This window comes from Oncorhynchus tshawytscha, linkage group LG04 (assembly GCF_018296145.1).
Source record: "Oncorhynchus tshawytscha isolate Ot180627B linkage group LG04, Otsh_v2.0, whole genome shotgun sequence".
Classification (NCBI taxonomy): Eukaryota; Metazoa; Chordata; class Actinopteri; order Salmoniformes; family Salmonidae; genus Oncorhynchus; species Oncorhynchus tshawytscha.
The window spans coordinates 25,563,730-25,581,910 of record NC_056432.1 but is presented as its reverse complement, the minus strand read 5'-3'; the positions used below and the strand labels follow the sequence as shown (position 1 = coordinate 25,581,910).

General features: G+C 40.8%; 1 protein-coding gene across 1 annotated transcript in view; it reads left to right on the top strand.

Moving 5' to 3' along the window:
- Positions 1-18,181, top strand: part of LOC112248416 (transmembrane protein 132C-like) — a 196,302-nt gene that overhangs the window by 77,757 nt on the left and 100,364 nt on the right. Inside the window, exon 3 of the mRNA XM_024417419.1 lies at positions 1,539-1,682. Coding sequence (XP_024273187.1) covers positions 1,539-1,682 — 144 coding nt within the window. The remainder of the gene's footprint in view (positions 1-1,538; positions 1,683-18,181) is intronic.

The following is an 18,181-nucleotide window of genomic DNA, read 5'->3' as shown; positions in this document are numbered from 1 at the left end:
TTTCGTATGATCCTGTAAAATTAGGTCTATCTGTCTGGCTTTACTATTTTTCATCCAAAGGGAGCTTGCTCAAACAAACATCCAAGACAAAGAACAAGCTGGTCAAGAGAGCTCAAATCTCTAGAAAGTAACACGCAGCCATGCATTCTGAGTGACCATTAGCCCTGGACTGTATCCCCAATCTTGTAGAGAGTGGAACCACACCATCTGTGCTGCTGTCTTATTATGCTCCAATCATTGTTCCTGTAATACGCTAATAAGGTTTCACATCAAAGTATTTATTTTGACTGGCCAGTGACGGTTTTGTCATTGCATATATGTCTGGTGATAGAAAACGTTTGTTATTGCTGTAGTGGCAGAGGGCAGCTGGCATGGATTTGAGCTAGACAGAGTCTCAGGACACAGACGTTCAGTGAGACATCAGAACTCAAAATATATGTTTTACTTCAACGTTTGTAAACAAAGTAAATGTTAACCCTATATAGTCCCAAAACATGGTTAAAACTATAATTTGTATAATCTTGGATGGTCATTCCTTCCGTCCATGTGGTGTTGAGAAGGTGTTTGGTATTGGAAAGGTGTTTGGTGTTGGAAGATGTGTGGTATTGGGAAGGTGTTTAGTGTTGGGAGGGTGTGTGGTATTGGGAAGGTGTTTGGTGTTGGGAGGGTGTAGCAGGACACAAATGCACCATACTGGCCTCAGCCTGATTAATAATGTAAAGAAAGGCAATCTTTTCCGTTTCTTTCCATCATTTCCCCTCAGAAACCCGACTGCTCTACAGTATGTGCAGTGAATGGACTAATAACATTTCATTTGTAGATTTTCCCTGTGAACATTATCCCTTTTTGCAGTATTTTCTGCCAAGGACATAGGCCTACTTTAATTTGCTACAGTGACTGAACACATTTCATTATATCCTTTTTAGATTCAGAAAATGTTTGTTATTATAATCATTACTGGAGGATAATAGACATTGTATCTATTATACACATGGAATCAACTTGCATAGTCCCTGTGCCAGGGACAAAGACTTTTGTTAATCTACTTCAATAATACATGTTGAAGCAAAACACATCATGGTTTTACTGTAAACAATGTTATTTCTACCATTATATGTACACACAGTGATACAGTTTTTTATTGAACTGAAGAACAGCAGTTACACCACAAAACAGAGATAAAAATGTACGCCTGTCCACAATTTTCCTCTTATAGGAGGATACATCTGTTCGTCACATAATTGGCTGGAACGTGACAGAGTTTGAGTAATTATTTCATAGGAAGAAAATAACAGACAGCTGAGACACATATGAAGAAAAAGGGATTTGTTGAAACCATCTGATCCTTTAATGTGTATTTCTATGGCGAAGACGACATGGTCTGTTGGGCCTCAGCTGTTTGGAGCAGGTTCAGCTGGATGCATACAATGATTCAGTGAATTAAAGATCTGTTTGATTTAACCACATGTTTAACCAACCCATGCTGCACTGTGTTCTCTCTCATCCTGAGTTTCTGTGTGTTTTTTCCTCTTCCCCAGGGTCAAGTTGAAAGAGGGCATGGTGTTTCTGGGTGCCCGGCCCAGCAACCCCACCCTGTGGATGGTGAGCCAGGATGTGAGGAGCGAGGGGCACAGGGTGGTCACCCTCCATTGCCGCAGGAAAGAGTCCAGCTACGGACAAAGGTCAGTCAGGAGCACCTGGATCTCCCCACTGTGTCCTATTGGACATCACTGGTATACTGTACACACAACCATCTACAACCTGCACTCACCCATCTACAACCTTCCCCTATAGGACCGAAGTCTGCCTTATAACTCTTGACTCTAAATATCACAGTGTTGGCCTGAGTAAACCCAGCAAACACATAATGTTCTGAGAACCATATGTTTCTTAGTTCTTGGTGAGAGCATGGTTGTCCTATGATTATTTTGCATACAACCTTCCCAAAACCTTCTGGGAATGGTGCAGTATAGTTGCTTGGCTTTTAAACATACTCAGCACATTTAAGGAACTTGACAAAATAATTTTCTTGGTATTTCATTACTTTAACAGAACATTTCATAATAGTTCAAACATGGTTACATGAGCGTTCTCCAACTGCTTTGACATTGGGAATGTTCTCAAATAGTTCAGAGAATGTTAAGAAACCGCATTCTTCTGTGGGAATTTCAGTACTTCAGCATAACGTTTCTTACAGGTTTCGTCATGGTTCTACTTAAAGTCACGTTCTCAAATTGTTCCAAGAACATTAAGATTTTTTTTTTAGAAAAACCACAAAAAAACTTTAACAATGTTGAGAGCAGTTCTAAGATTGTTATTTAAAAACATACATTCCTTTCTCAGAATGTTCAGAAAACATTTCATAAAAAACACAAGAAAACTTTAGTAATGTTCAGAGAACATTCTAAGAATGTTGATTAAATACATATACATTCCATTCTCAGTGTCAACAAAACTCTCTATCCTCTATCTTGTTAAGTGTGTTCAGGTGTTGGCCTCTCCCACTAATTGGCAACACCTGATCTTAATGAGTGCTTGTTTCCTTTGCGATGGGGTCTTTTTGAATAGACTAAAATGAACAGCATTGCATGCGTATAAAAACAAGGCATACTAGCTCCATCCTGATGCCCGATTGGATAGAGAACAGAAGATTATAGGTTCTAATCTTACTGATGTCATGTCAGAATACAATGTACATTTGTTTGCATGATTAATGCTTAAGGAAATGAATTTCTGTGGGTCCTATCTGCCCTTTGAATTCCAAAAAGTTAACCCAAAATAAGCTATCAGTGTTAGTAAAATTTGTATTGAAACATTCAGTGAAAGTTAAGGAAGTTATTCAAAAACCTCAAAATAACCTATCCTTTCCGTTCTCAGAGTGTTAATTAAACCTCCCAGGAAAGCTTTCAAGGAACCAAAGTAAAATGTTCTCAGAACCTCCCTGCAACCTAAAAATAAACATTTCCAAAACAATTTTCACTTCTGTTCTCAGAACGTTTTAAAGACAATCAGTTTTACCGGTCAGGGAACTTATGGCTTCATTCACAGAACCAATGGGAGAACCATGGGAAACCAACAATGTACGTTCCCACAACTTCCAAGCAACCAAATGTGGTGATGCCTATGCCCGTTTTTTATTATATATTTTTATTTAACCTTTATTTAACTAGGCAAGTCAATTAAGAACAAATTCTTATTTACAATGACGGGCTGGCAAGAGTTAAACGGCCTCCTGTGGGGACGGGGGCTGAGATTAAAAATAAAAACAAAACAATGTAAGACCAAACAGACAACACAGACAGAAGACACTTGCAACAGCACAAATACAACAGCAAACAAACAGTGGATGTGTGTGTGTGCAGGCATGTGTGTGGTGTGTGTAAAGTAAAACAACATGCTTCCTTACAAAAGGCAACGCAAACTAGAATCAACTACATGTCTCAACAACCTGTTCATCTATTTGTCCTTTGAACTCATATCGTGGAAATTCGAATCAATAATGAGGAGAGACAAGGTCAATCACCAATCAGGATATTAACGTTATTAAAAAATCTATCGATAAGGGAGCAGGTCAATAAAACACACACATACAAGGTGAATCGATTGAGTGCTCCAATAACAAACTAGTTTTTTAAAAATAGAAACCCAAGAACTGCTTAGTCATGGTTGGTTCCACCCCTCCCCAGCAGATCAAGGCATCATAAGCTTCCTTGTTTTGTTCTTGTGACCAGGTGTAACAGGTCTTAGCGCACAAAGAAGTGATAACTGCAGTTCCGTTTACTCCTATCTCTACCAAGCTAGCCTCTGTTCTCTTCCATCCCCCCCCACAGCGGTGCCCTTGGAAGATAGTAAAATAACAGGATGGGCTGAATAACTGTGGTCACTTCTCAGAGACTCTTTGTCTTATGTCGTGTGACCAGGTTGCTCAGAAACAAAGAGAAATTGAAACTATACAGGTCTATCTGTTCCTCAAGCTTATCTCCATCCCATGTCCCTGACCACATGGCTAGACCAGCTGCGGGGAGTGAGTGGTGAAGAGATTAACCATCCTTTCTCAGAAGCACAGCATTGGCACTAAAGAAATGTCTCTACTATTGTTAAGCATATTCCTTGTTAACTATTAACTATTTTTAAACAAATCAGGTAAATACGTGATTATTTCTCTCATACTCCTCCAAGGACACCAGGTCGGGGAGTTTTAGGTTGGCTTGTAGGGAATTCCAATTTTCAGGACTGTTAGCATAAAACAAGATTGAGAGCAGAGTTTGTATGTGTTTTTTATTTCGAGCTAGAAGAGAGGATACATAAAATGGCAGTTTTTCTAAAATGGCCTTATAAATAAGAATGTAACCGCGTTTGAGCCTGCATTTTGCTAGTGATGTCCACTTGACAGCCCCATGTCAAATATAGTATGCTCTCTTTTGATTAGCATACTAATTCCCCCAAACTGAAATAGGAAATTACCAAACAACTTTAAGTCTATCTGTATTATGTACTTAAATGTATCTAGTGAATAGGAAACAGATTCCCAGGATGTGAAAAAGGTTACTGCTGTGTTAATTAAGCTGGGATGCGGTGTAACGTCTGTCGTCGGAATGAGACCAAAGCGCAGCGTGGAGAGTGTTCATGAAATGTATGAAATTAAACACTCAAACAAAAATAACATTCAGAAGCGAAAGTGAACATTTCCGTCAGGCACAGACACTAAACAGAAAATAAGATCCCACCAAAACCCAAACGGAAAATCACAACTTATATATGATCCCCAATCAGAGACAACGATAGACAAAACAGCAAAGAAATAGAAAACATAGATTTTCCCACCCGAGTCACACCCTGACCGAACCAAACATAGAGAATAAATAAAGATCTCTAAGATCAGGGCGTGACATGCGGGCCCTTTGTGTGTTCTACTGGTTTTCTTCTATGGATCAGAAAGTTGGGTTAATAAATCTAACTTTTTAGTGACAGGTGTAATTATACGGATTAGCGAATGATTGAGAGGTTGGAAAGCTCTGATTATTAAGTTCATCAGCATCATTCTACTCTACTTATTTTTAAAGAAAAGAGAAGACTTTAGAGTTTGACCCTGTCACCTTCAATTCATAGTATGCCCTGTGGTTGTTTGAATTTAGCCTTTTAAACTAATTCTAATATATTTTTTCCAGTATTCTTGCTTAAATTCTTGTTAAACAATTCCTCCCACAAAAAGTATTAGGGCAGTAACCATCCATTGATTACTTTAGTTAGTTCAATGCAGAGCTGTGTGTTCAAAAGAAGTAAAAGAGTGATTGCTATTCCAACCTCAAAGAGTCTAGAGACTTTGAATGTTTAGGTCTGTTGTATAATTCATCTTGATATCATAAACCAGGGAGGTACCCCTACATGGTCCTTAGCAGTACTACAACACTGATTATCAAGCATCATGTACAACATAAAAGAAAACATCCAGGCAAACAAGTCTGGCACAGTCAACCTGGCACTCAGGTCTTCTACTTCTCTTGCCTCATCTCCCTGATATAATGCTCAGTGTACTCTCAGCGCTCTGTCTCAGCAGCACCAGGTTGTGCCGAGTCTCTCTCACATGAGTGTGTAGTGAAGTCAGTTTCATTGATTGAAGTGAGGGAGTCAGAGACAAGAGCGAGCATGTTCTGTCTAATCCCTGACTGTCCTGTTGGGCCATGTTGGATGGACCACTGCTCCCTAATCCCCCATCTGCCCCAAGTCACTCCATAGGCACAAGAAGCCCAGCCGTGGCTATAATATACAATTATCCTTTATTTTTGCATTGCCTCTCCACCCCTTTCCCACTCCCAATCTTTTCATTGGAGCCCTTTGGAGGGATTAGATACAGCCATCTCATCTGTTGAGCTGTCTTTCAATTTATCAGCCTCACACTGACTGCAATATTTCTCCATCCCGTTCTCTCTTTTCAAACTAGCACAATGAGTGGATGTGAGTACTGTCGGTCAATCTGCTGTAGCTGCAGTTTTTTTACCAGGGGGAAATTTATTATCCACTTTATTACCTGTTTTTTCACTAGTACCTTTATCCTTGTGTATATGATGTATTTTATAACCAGTACAAGGGCAGTGCAGCAGGCATATTGTTCCTGCTATGTATTAAAGGGAATACTATAGGTGACTTGGACGAGTCACACAATCTGGAGTGGTGGCAATTCCATTGAATTGGCTTAAAATTTGCACCAGATAGCCTATCCACACCCAGCGCTACTGTATAGGCCTACTGTAGCTGTTGTAGTGTACTATAGTCGTACAGTGCCTTCAGAAAGAATTTACACGCCTTGACTTTTTCCACATTTTGTTGTGTTACTGCTTGAATTTAAAATCTATTACATTTCAATGCTGAAATGTCTAGAGTTAATAAGTATTCAACCCCTTTGTTATGGCATGCCTAAATAAGTTCAGGAGTAAACATTTGCTTAACAAGTCACATAATAAGTTGCATGGACTCACTCTCTGTGCAATAATGGTGTTTAACAAGATTTTTTTAATGACTACCTCATCTCTGTACCTCACACATACATTTATCTGTAAGGTCCCTCAGTCCAAACAGTGAATTTCAAACACAGATTCAAATACAAAGAACAGCGAGGTTTTCCAATACCTTGCACAGAAGGGCACCTATTTGTAGATGTGTACAAATAAAAAAGCAGATATTGAATATCCCTTTGAGCATGGTGAAGTTATTAATTACACTTTGGATGGGGTATCAATACACCCAGTCACTACAAAGATACAGACGTCCTTCCTAACTCTGTTGCAAAGAGTAAGGAAACCGCTCAGGGATTTCTCGAGGCCAATGGTGACTTTAAAACAGTTGCTGAGTTTAAGGGCTGTGATAGGAGAACGGAGGATGGATCAACAACATTGTAGTTACTCTACAATATTAAGCTAATTGAGAGAGGGAAAAGAAGGGAGCCTGTACAGAATAAAAAATATTCCCCCTTTTCAAAAAGGCACTATAGTAATACTGCAAAAAGTGGGGCAAAGCAATTAACTTTTTCTCCTGAATACAAAGTGTTATGTTTGGGGCAAATCCAATATAACGCATTACTGAGTACCACTCTCCATATTTTCAAGAATAGTGTTGACAGCATCATATTATGGGTATGCTTGTTAATCATTAAGGACTGGGGTGTTTTTCAGGATAAAAAAAGAAATGGAATGGAATGGAGCTAAGCACAGGCAAAATCCTAGAGGAAAACTGGGTTCAGTCTGCTTTCCACCAGACACTGGGAGATGAATTCACATTTCAGCAGGACAATAACCTAAAACACAAGGCCAAATTTACACTGGGGTTGCTTACCAAGAAGACAGTGAATATTCCTGAATGGCAAGATCTGAATGGTTTGTCTAGCAATGATCAACCAATTTGACAAAGAATAATGGGGAAATGTTGCACAATCCATGTGTGGAAAGCTCTTAGAGACTTACCCAGAAAGACTCACAGCTGTAATCACTGCCAAAGGTGCTACTACAAAGTATCAACTCATGGGTGTGAATACTTATGTAAATGAAATATTTCTGTAAATGTCAAAAAACATGTTTTCACTTTGTCATTTTGGGATATTGTTTAATCCATTTTGAATTCAGGCTGTAACACAACAAAATGTGGAATAAGTAAATAGGTATGAATACTTTCTGAAGGCACTGTGCTGTCTGTCATACTAGCTTGCTTTCTATTTCCACAAGGCCACCACAGCTGTAAAATGCCCACTTCACACATCTCATTCAATGGAATATTTTCAAAACCAGAATGACTATAGTGATACATTGTTCATTGTTATTGGATTGCACTCCAGAACTCCAACTCTGCCAGAAAAAAAGTGACATTAATATTTGTTCTAATAGACAGAATCTGACTTTATTCGCCAGGACACAACTGCTTACTCAACACAATAAAGTGCCAACTTCTACCCGCCTTGCATGTTATGAGAAAACACACGCTTTGAAATAGTGCGCTTTTTCAGTTACAGATTTATTTTCTCCCTAATACAGTACTACTGTACAGGAGGATCAGAATAAGCTCCTATAGAAACGCACAGATATCAGCTAAAAGAGCACTCTGGGAGATTGGAAATTCACTTGCAGTGGCACTAAAGAAAAGCAGCACATTTAAAACAACAGCAGCCCTGCTTCCTCAGCATGTCATAATAACCCAGTCTAAGTGGGCCCTTATCTCCTCAGTAAAAGTGCCTTGTCTGGCCCAAGTTAATGAAGACTGTCTCAGTCCAGATGGATATCCCCTCGGTGGCCATTGGGAGAGACCTCATGTAGAGCAGAAGCGGGCTCTTTAGAGAACTAGTTCAGTCATTGTAGCCAATTCCCAGGCCTCAGTGAAGAGATACTGTCACACAGACTGAGATTGAAACACACTGTAAGTGTCAATTCATCCCAAAGGTATTCGATGGGGTTGAGGTCAGGGCTCTGTGCAGGCCAGTCAAGTTCTCCCACACCGATCTCGACAAACCATTTCTGTATGGACCTCGCTTTGTGCATGGGAGATTGTCATGCTGAAACAGGAAAGAGCCTTTGCCAAACTGTTGCCACAAAGTTGGAATCATCTATAATCTTTGGGCTAGGTGTGCCGCTAGCTCTCCACCTCAACAACATCCGGTGAAATTGCAGAGCGCAAAATACAAAATTCGTAATATTAAACATCCATGAAAATACAAGTGTCTTACATCGTTTAAAAGCTTAACTTCTTGTTAATCCAGCCGCTTTGTCAGATTTCAAAAGGCTTTATGGCGAAAGCACACCATGCAATTATCTGAGGACAGTGCCCCGCATACAAAAGCATTAAACATTTTCCAAACAAGCAGATGCGTCACGAAAGTCAGAAATAGCGATAAAATAAATCACCTACCTTTGAAGATCTTCCTCTGTTTGCAATCCCAAGGGCCCCAGCTATATAACAAATGGTTGTTTTGTTCGATAAAGTCCTTCTTTATATCGCAAAAAGTCAGTTTGATTCAGTAATCCACCGGTTTCCCTCGTTCAAAATGCATACAAATGAATCCCAAAAGTTACCAATAAACTTCGTCCAAACAAGTCAAACAATGTTTCTAATCAATCGTCAGGTACCCTAATATGTAAATAAACGATCAAATTTAAGACGGAGAATAGTTTGTTCATTACCGGAGATAAATGACGAAGTGAGCACCCTCATCCACGCGCGCCAAAAAACTACAGCCAAAATGGGAGCCACTTAGAAAAACAAAAAATTCTAGCTCATTTTTCCAAAAAAAAGCCTGAAACTCTTACTAAAGACTGTTAACATCTACTGGAAGCCCCAGGAACTGCAATCTGGGAGGTATTCCATTGATTTCCCATAGACAGCCATTACAATGAGTGGTGAGCTCAAAAATAAAAATGGATGGATGGATTCTCCTCGGGTTTTCGCCTGCCATATCAGTTCTGTTTTACTTTTTTTTTTAACAGTTTTGGAAACTTTAGAGTGCTTTCTATCCAATGCTACCATATGCATACTATTATATGCATATCCTAGCTTCTGGGCCTGAGTAACAGGCCGTTAACTTTGGGCACCTCAGTAATCCAAACCTCCGAATACTGCCCCCTTAGCCCTAAGATGTCATTGTATGCCCGAAAAATGAAAAACAGCCCCAGACCATTATTCCTCTTCCAGCAAACTTTAGAGTTGGCACTATGTATTTGGGCAGGTAGCATTCTCCTGGCATCCGTCAAACCCAGATTTGTCTGTTGGACTGCCAGATGATGAACCATGATTCATCACTCCAGAGAACGCATTTCCACAGCTCCAGAGTCCAATGGCGGCAAGCTTTACACCACTCCAGCCGATGCTTGGCATTGCGCATGGTGATGTTAGGCTTGAGTGCGGCTGCTTGGTCATGGAAACCCATTTCATGAAGTTCCCGACGAACAGTTCTTGTGCTGACGTTGCTTGCAGAGGCAGTTTGGAACTCGGTAGTGAGTGTTGCAACCGAGGAAAGATCATTTTTACTCGGTACACGCTTCAGCACTCGGCGGTCCCATTCTGTGAGCTTGTGTGGACTACCACTTTGCGGCTGAGCCGCTGTTGCTCCTAGACATTTCCACTTTACACTGACAGCACTTACAGTTGACCAGGGCAGCTCTAGCAGGGCAGAAATATGACAAACTGACTTGTTGGAAAGGTTGCATCCTATGACGGTGCCACGTTGAAAGTCACTGAGCTCTTCATTAAGGCCATTGTCATGTCTGGACTATCATTAAATGTGAAGACTTATTTATATCAAATCAGTTCTCCAGGTTTAATTATTACATGATTAAACTAATCATGTAAACATGCATTAACTAGGAAGTCAGGGCACCACGGAAAATGTTGAGATGTACAGAGTTATCATTTTCCGAATATAACTATTTAGATACTTTAATATCTGATCAATTCGTTTTCTATTCATAAATTATTATTATTATTATCATTACCTCATCAGTTCTCATTACTGAACGTCGCAAACCCTTGGATATCTGCACGAACCCTAGTTTCCATTAATGAATCAGCAATATACAAATTGGCTTAATTGTTTATTTACTAACTAACTAAATAATCACAAAAAAACATATCAATCGAACAGTAGATATTGGTTACTAACAATGATAGAAAAGTCCCTGGTTGCAAAGCCTATATGACGGCTTGGTAAACAAAGGAAAGGTGTGGGGACTGAGAAAGAGTGGGAAAGACGAAATGGATTCAGTACCCACAGTGGATAATTATAACCATTGAAATGCTAATTCTTTGCACATGAACGGCCGCTCACTCAAGAATAATTGCAATCTATATATTTACGCCCGTATGTCATTGTTGACTTCTCTGTTGGATTCCGGTCTGTCTGCTGGAGAGTCAGTTCATCACAGAGTCTCTGGTTAACTTCCCCAGAAGTCACAATGTACTTCGTGGTTGTAGGTGGTTAGAATGGATACTTCAGAGCACCATTTGGAAATGTTCTCATAGAATAGCTGCTTCGGCGGTTGTCGGTATTCTCGTTCTAGACTTACGTAATTTCTAGCTGCAGACTAGTAATTATACGTCTAAGATTTGTTCTTATTCTGTAGTGATCAATAGCCGTGTAGCCAAAACTACAGCTGCAGGGTCTCCGATGGCCTATAGAATTGTGGCCATTCCAACGTGGGGACTCTGTCCCAGTGTTCTCTGGTGTATATTTTGTAGGAAGTGGGTTTTATACTCTGTAGAAAAAGGGGTGGTTCAATGATGTCTGGGTAATGGGGGTGTGGCCACTGACTAGTTAATCTATATATGAAAATTCATACTCTCATTCAGAAGGTTAACATCACATTACATCTTTTCAAAAATAGTTTCCTGTTTAATCACATACGTTTCACAATATTTAGATATAAACCTGACAGCTGGGGAATGTACACTTTAAGAGATACAGTTACAGTTGAAGTCGGAAGTTTAAATACACTTACATTGGAGTCAATAAAACTCATTTTTCAACCACTCCACAAATTTCTTGTTAACAAACTATCATTTTGGCAAGTTGGTTAGGACATCTACTTTGCACATGACACAAGACATTTTTCCAACAATTGTTTACAGACAGATTATTTCACTTATAATTCACTATCACAATTCCAGTGGGTCAGAAGTTTACATACATGAAGTTGACTGTGCCTTCAAACAGCTTGGAAAATTCCAGAAAAATATGTCACGGCTTTAGAAGATTCGGATAGGCTTATTGACATAATTTGAGTCAATTGGAGGTGTACCTGTGGATGTATTTCAAGGCCTACCTTCAAGCTCAGTACCTCTTTGCTTGACATCATGGGAAAATCAAAAGAAATCAGCCAAGACCCCAGAACAAAAATTGTAGCCCTCCATAAGTCTGGATCATCCTTGGGAGAAATTTCCAAATGCCTGAAGGTACCACGTTCATCTGTACAAACAATAGTACGCAAGTATAAACACCATGGGACCATGCAGCTGTCATTCTGCTCAGGATGGAGACGTGTTCTGTCTCTTAGAGATGAATGTACTTTGAGGCGAAAAGTGCAAATCAATCCCAGAACAACAGCAAAAGACCTTGTGAAGATGCTGGAGAAAAAACAGGTACAAAAGTATCTATATCCACAGTAAAACGAGACCCATATCGTCATAACCTGAAGGGCCGCTCAGCAAGGAAGAAGCCACTGCTTCAAAACCGCAATAAAAAAGCCAGACTACGGTTTGCAACTGCACATGGGGACAAAGATTGTACTTTTTGGAGAAATGTCCTCTGGTCTGATGAAACACATATAGAACTGTTTGACCATGATGACGATCGTTATGTTTGGAGGATAAAAGGGCGAGGCTTGCAAGCCGAAGAACACCATCCCAACCGTGAATCACGGGGTGGCAGCATCATGTTGTGGGGGTGCTTTGCCTGTAGGAGGGACTGGTGCACTTCACAAAATAGATGGCATCACGAGGGAGGAAAATTATGTGGATATATTGAAGCAACATCTCAAGACATTAGTCAGGAAGTTAAAGCTTGGTCGCAAATGGGTCTTCCAAATGGACAATGACCCCAAGCATACTTCCAAAGTTGTGGCAAAATGGCTTAAGGACAACAAAGTCAAGGTATTGGAAGGTATTAAAATTCACCCAACTTATTGTGGGAAGCTTGTGGAAGGCTACCTGAAATGTTTGACCCAAGTTAAACAATTTAAATGCAATGCTACCAAATACTAATTGAGTGTATGTAAACTTCTGACCCACTGGGAATGTCATGAAAGAAATAAAATCTGAATTAAATGATTCTCTCTCCTATTATTCTGACATTTCACATTCTTAAAATAAAGTGGTGATCCTAACTGACCGAAGACAGGGAATTTTTACTTGGATTAAATGTCAGGAATTGTGAAAAACTGAGATTAAATGTACTTGGCTAAGGTGCATGTAAACTGCTGACATCAACTGTATGTGTGTTTCCTGTCCTTCATGAGCTCACCAAATGAAACACACTCGACATGACTGTCCCTTAAGTGTCCACGGACCATTCCCACATTCTCAACAATTTAAATATTATTTAGTTCGCCCATTTTGGGGATTAGGAGTTTTGAACAAAGAGAAGCTTTTTGTTCTGGTGGACTCTCTCAAAACTGCATGGCAGTTTCTAGCAGGTATTTATGACCTGTCGTAAAGCCATAAAACTTGTGGAGAGATTGAGAGAAGGGGGAGCCACGATATACACCCCAAAGGGCCACGTCGTGACCATTCTACTGTCAATGTTTGTCTATGGAGATTGCATGGCTGTGTGCTCTATTTTATACACCTGTCAGCAACGGGTGTGGCTGAAATAGCCAAATCCACGAAATTGAAGGGGTGTCCACATACTTTTGTACATATAGCGTATAAGCCTTCTCCATCTCCCCTTAAACCCATATATCCTGTGTGTCTTTGACAACTCGACTCTGTATCCCAGCAGAAAGGTCCCTACAATACCACTTTAACAACAGTAGGGAATGAGTAGCATACAGTGGGCCTTAATGTAGCAGAAATCAAGGCAGAAAGGAAATGGGTCTATTAGATTAGTCCTGTAGTGGGCTGTTAGCATGACTGTCCTAATGATAGCACCCTTTCATTCACATAGAGGAGGCCCATTGGCATTTCCACCAATGCATAATTGTGTCGGCGCTGCTCAATTTATATATTCTCCTCTCACAATTGGAATGACGTGTGATCAATTCTGTTATTCTCTACTGCAGCCCAGTCCCATCAGAACTCTTCACTGCTGGGTTTTTAAGATGTACAAATAATGGGAAAGGGACATTCAATTGGGTTGCTATGCAATGAATCAGCCCTCTTTGAGAAAGAGGGGAGATGAGATGGTGTCTTTGATGTCTTGAATAAGACATCCTTATAAAGGCTCAGGGCCAAACCCAGATGCAGATACGGGAGGCAGATGGTTTGAGTGTTTGATATTTATTAGTAGTAGGCAAGAGAATAGTAGTGGACAGGCAAAATGTCAAACCAGATCAGAGTCCAGGAGGTACAGAGGGGCAGGCAGGCTCGAGGTCAGGGCAGGCAGACTGGTCAGGCAGGCAGGTACTGTGTCCAGAAAACGGGCAAGGGTCAAAACCGGGAGGACTAGCAAAAGAGAGAATAGTAAAAGCAGGCAGGCACACAGGGGAAAAAACACGCTGGTTGACTTGAAACAGACAAGACAAACTGGCACAGAGAGATATGGAGCAACACCTGGAGGGGGTGGAGACAATCACAAGGACAGGTAAAACAGATTAAGGCGTGACAATCCTGGTGATTACACTAATCGCTGTAGATTACACCCGAGTAGCACAGTGCTCTTTCTGCTTCTATTACGTGGCCAAGCCAAAGAAACAATCTGGAGATTGAACAAAATGTCCTAGTTTTAGTTGTATAAAGTACTTAAGTAAAAATACTTAAGTAGTATCTGTTCTTTACTATTTCTTTTTTCGACAACTTTTACTTCACTACATTCCTAAAGAAAATGATGCACTTTTTACTCCATATATTTTTCCTGACTCCCAAAAGTACTCGTTACATTTTGAAAAGAAAATTGCCCAATTGACGCACTTATCAAGAGAACATCCCTGGTCATCACTACTGCCTCTGATCTGGCGGATTCACAAAATGTGTAAATTATGCCTGTGTTGGAGTGTGCACCTGGCTATCCATAAATAAAAAATATAAAATGAAATTGTACCGTCTGGTTTGCTTAATAGTAAGGAATTTTGAATTATTTATACTTTTACTTTTGACACTCAAGTATATTTTTGCAATTCCATTTACTTTGGATACTTTGTCCCCTTACGTATTTTTAAAGCCAAGTAATGTTAGAATCAAATCAAATCAAAGTTTATTTGTCACGTGCGCCGAATACAACAGGTGTAGACCTTACAGTGAAATGCTGACTTACAGGCTCTAACCAATAGTGCAAAAAAGGCATTAGGTGAACAATAGGTCAGTAAAGAAATAAAACAAGAGTAAAAAGACGGGCTATATACAGTAGCGAGGCTATAAAAGTAGCGAGGCTACATACAGACACTGGTTAGTCAGGCTGATTGAGGTAGTATGTACATGTAGATATGGTTAAAGTGACTATGCATATATGATGAACAGAGAGTAGCAGTAGTGTAAAAGAGGGGTTGGCGGGTGGTGGGTGGCGGGACACAATGCAGATAGCCCGGTTAGCCAATGTGCGGGAGCACTGGTTGGGTCGGCCCAATTGAGGTAGTATGTACATGGATGTATAGTTGAAGTGACTATGCATATATGATAAACAGAGAGAAGAGGCAGCATAAAGAGGGGTTGGGGGGGTGCACACAATGAAAATAGTCTGGGTAGCCATTTGACTACCTGTTCAGGAGTCTTATGGCTTGGGGGTAAAAACTGTTGAGAAGCCTTTTTGTCCTAGACTGTCCTAGTCAGGATGCTCTCGATGTTGCAACTGTAGAACCTTTTGAGGATCTCAGGACCCATGCCAAATCGTTTTAGTTTCCTGAGGGGAATAGGCTTTGTCGTGCCCACTTCACGACTGTCTTGGTGTGTTTGGACCAGTCTAGTTTGTTGTTGATGTGGACGCCAAGGAACTTGAAGCTCTCAACCTGCTCCACTACAGCCCCGTCGATGAGAATGGGGACGTGCTCGGTCCTCCTTTTCCTGTAGTCCACAATCATCTCCTTAGTCTTGGTTACGTTGAGGGATAGGTTGTTATTCTGGCACCACCTGGCCAGGTCTCTGACCTCCTCCCTATAAACTGTCTCATCGTTGACGGTAATCAGGCCTACCACTGTTGTGTCGTCTACAAACTTAATGATGGTGTTGGAGTCGTGCCTGGCCATGCAGTCGTGGGTGAACAAGGAGTACAGAAGGGGACTGAGCACGCACCCCTGTGGGGCTCCAGTGTTGAGGTTCATCTTCACTGAGAGCTGTAGTCAATGAATAGCATTCTCACATAAGTGTTGTATTTTCCTGGATCAATTTTACTTAATTTGTCATTTTGTGTTAAAGTATTTTTACTTTTACTGAAGTATGACAATTGAGTACTTTTCCCACCACTCACGAGTGTCACAATGTGCAGGTGGGGCGACATAAATCAGTAGGTAATAACTTCCATTAGAAAAGCAAACCAATGAGGATGTGGGTCACCCATCATGGTTACACAAGTCCATATCAATGAGATTCTGATTTGTGCTCCCAGGCTCATTACTGACTTAATAGCTCTGTGAGGGACACTGTACATTGTTATTGGAATGAATTTGTGCCTAAAACAATATGTGGTAAATATGGGCCAGGCTGCTTCGTGAGCCAGAAGACTGATAGACAGATTGAAGTTTGCATGTGGTCTCCCTGGCCCACCGTGGGTTCATGTGTTTCAGATTTGTAAGGGTTTATGAGTTTATGAGAGTGAATATCCTGCTCTTAGAGGTTAATCCCAAAGGATTTGAATGTGGCTACGGCACATTAGTATACAGTGTTGTCTCTAACAACACACAGTAATATCCAAACTCCTCCCTGCCTGCCTCCCTCGCTGCCTGCCTCAGTACTGCAGCATAGACCTAGATTCAGCTCTCCGCTGAGGGGGAGCTTTGGTTTTGTTGTAAAAATGCTGCTGTTCCAAACAAAAGGACATAAATAAGCACAGCGTGGTCTTCATAAACCTGCGTGGATTTATTACTCATGCATTCCACCCATAAACAGATTTGTGACTACATACCCCTTCAGGCAGTATCTCATGTTGTCTAAAAAGCCAAACACAATTTTCTTTAAATTAGACCCGTGGTGAGAGGCAATCTTGCTGTTTTGGAATGAGTCTGCTAAAACGAGAACTCTGCTGTGTTAGCTACAGGTAGCACTAAGCTTGGAAGACAAAGTGGTCTTGTGCATAATTTTACAACGGGTGGTTCTAATCCTGAATGCTGATTGGTTAGAAGCGCATTCCAGCCAGTGTCTGTCCCACAAGTTAACACCGGCTAAATCTATGACGTTAAAATGCCTGTTTACTCTGTTTCATCTGACCGCTCAAAACCACTGTCTCGTCAGCCCAGCCAGGCAATTTATAAACTTCTCCACTTCTCCACTATAAAAAGCATCTTATCTCACATTTCTTCTAGAAAAACACTACGTTTTCTAGAGAGGAGATTTGATCTCCAGCTGTCTAATAGCAATGCACTCGGGAGTCGGGACGAGAAAGACAGACAGGCAGTGTTTCTCAGCCAGTCGAAATCATGAATCAGCTGGTAATCAACGGTATTGATATATACAAAGAAATGTAAATTGATAAAAGGTCAAACGAAACGAAGTTCAGCTAGATTGCAGTCTTTCCAGCTTCAGTTTGAAGTGATTGTGTTAGAGGTGTTGTTGACTAGCTCTTCTAAACTAGCTCGTCCTGACGAGTGAGCACATTTTCTATGCCAGGTGAAATCGCACCTTATTAGCTCATTGTTATGGATGTATCCAAATAAATGTCACTAGAAAACAGCTTAAACAAATGCAAATGCAGCTACTTTGCTGTTATTCTGGCCACACTTTTTGACTTGACTAAGTTAGTCGTAGTTGGCTGCTTAAATCTGTTTTACCTCATCCCTATAGCTTGTCACATGTTCAACCAGAGGGGAAAAAAACTATAGACCACCTTTACTCCAAACACAGAGACACATACAAAACTCTTCCTTGCCCTCCATTTGGCAAATCTGACCATAATTATTTTCTCCTGATTCCTGCTTACAAGTAAAAACTAACGCAGGATGTACCAGTGACTCGCTCAATACGGAAGTGGTCAGATCACACGGATGCTACACTACAGGCTTGTTTTGCTAGCACAGACTGGAATACGTTCCGGGATTCATTCAATGGCATTGAGGAGTATACCACCTCAGCCATTGGCTTCATCAATAAGTGCATCGACGACGTCGTCCCCACAGTGTCCGTACGTTCATATCCCAACCAGAAGCCATGGATTACAGGCAGAGCTGCTGCTTTCAAGGAGCGGAACTCTAATCAGGACGCTTATAAGAAATCCCACTATGCCCTCAGATGAACCATCAAACAGGCAAAGCGTCAATACAGGACTAAGATTGAATCCTACACAGGATCTGACTCTCGTCGGATGTGGCAGGGCCTGCAAACTATTATGGACTACAAAGGGAAACCCAGCCAC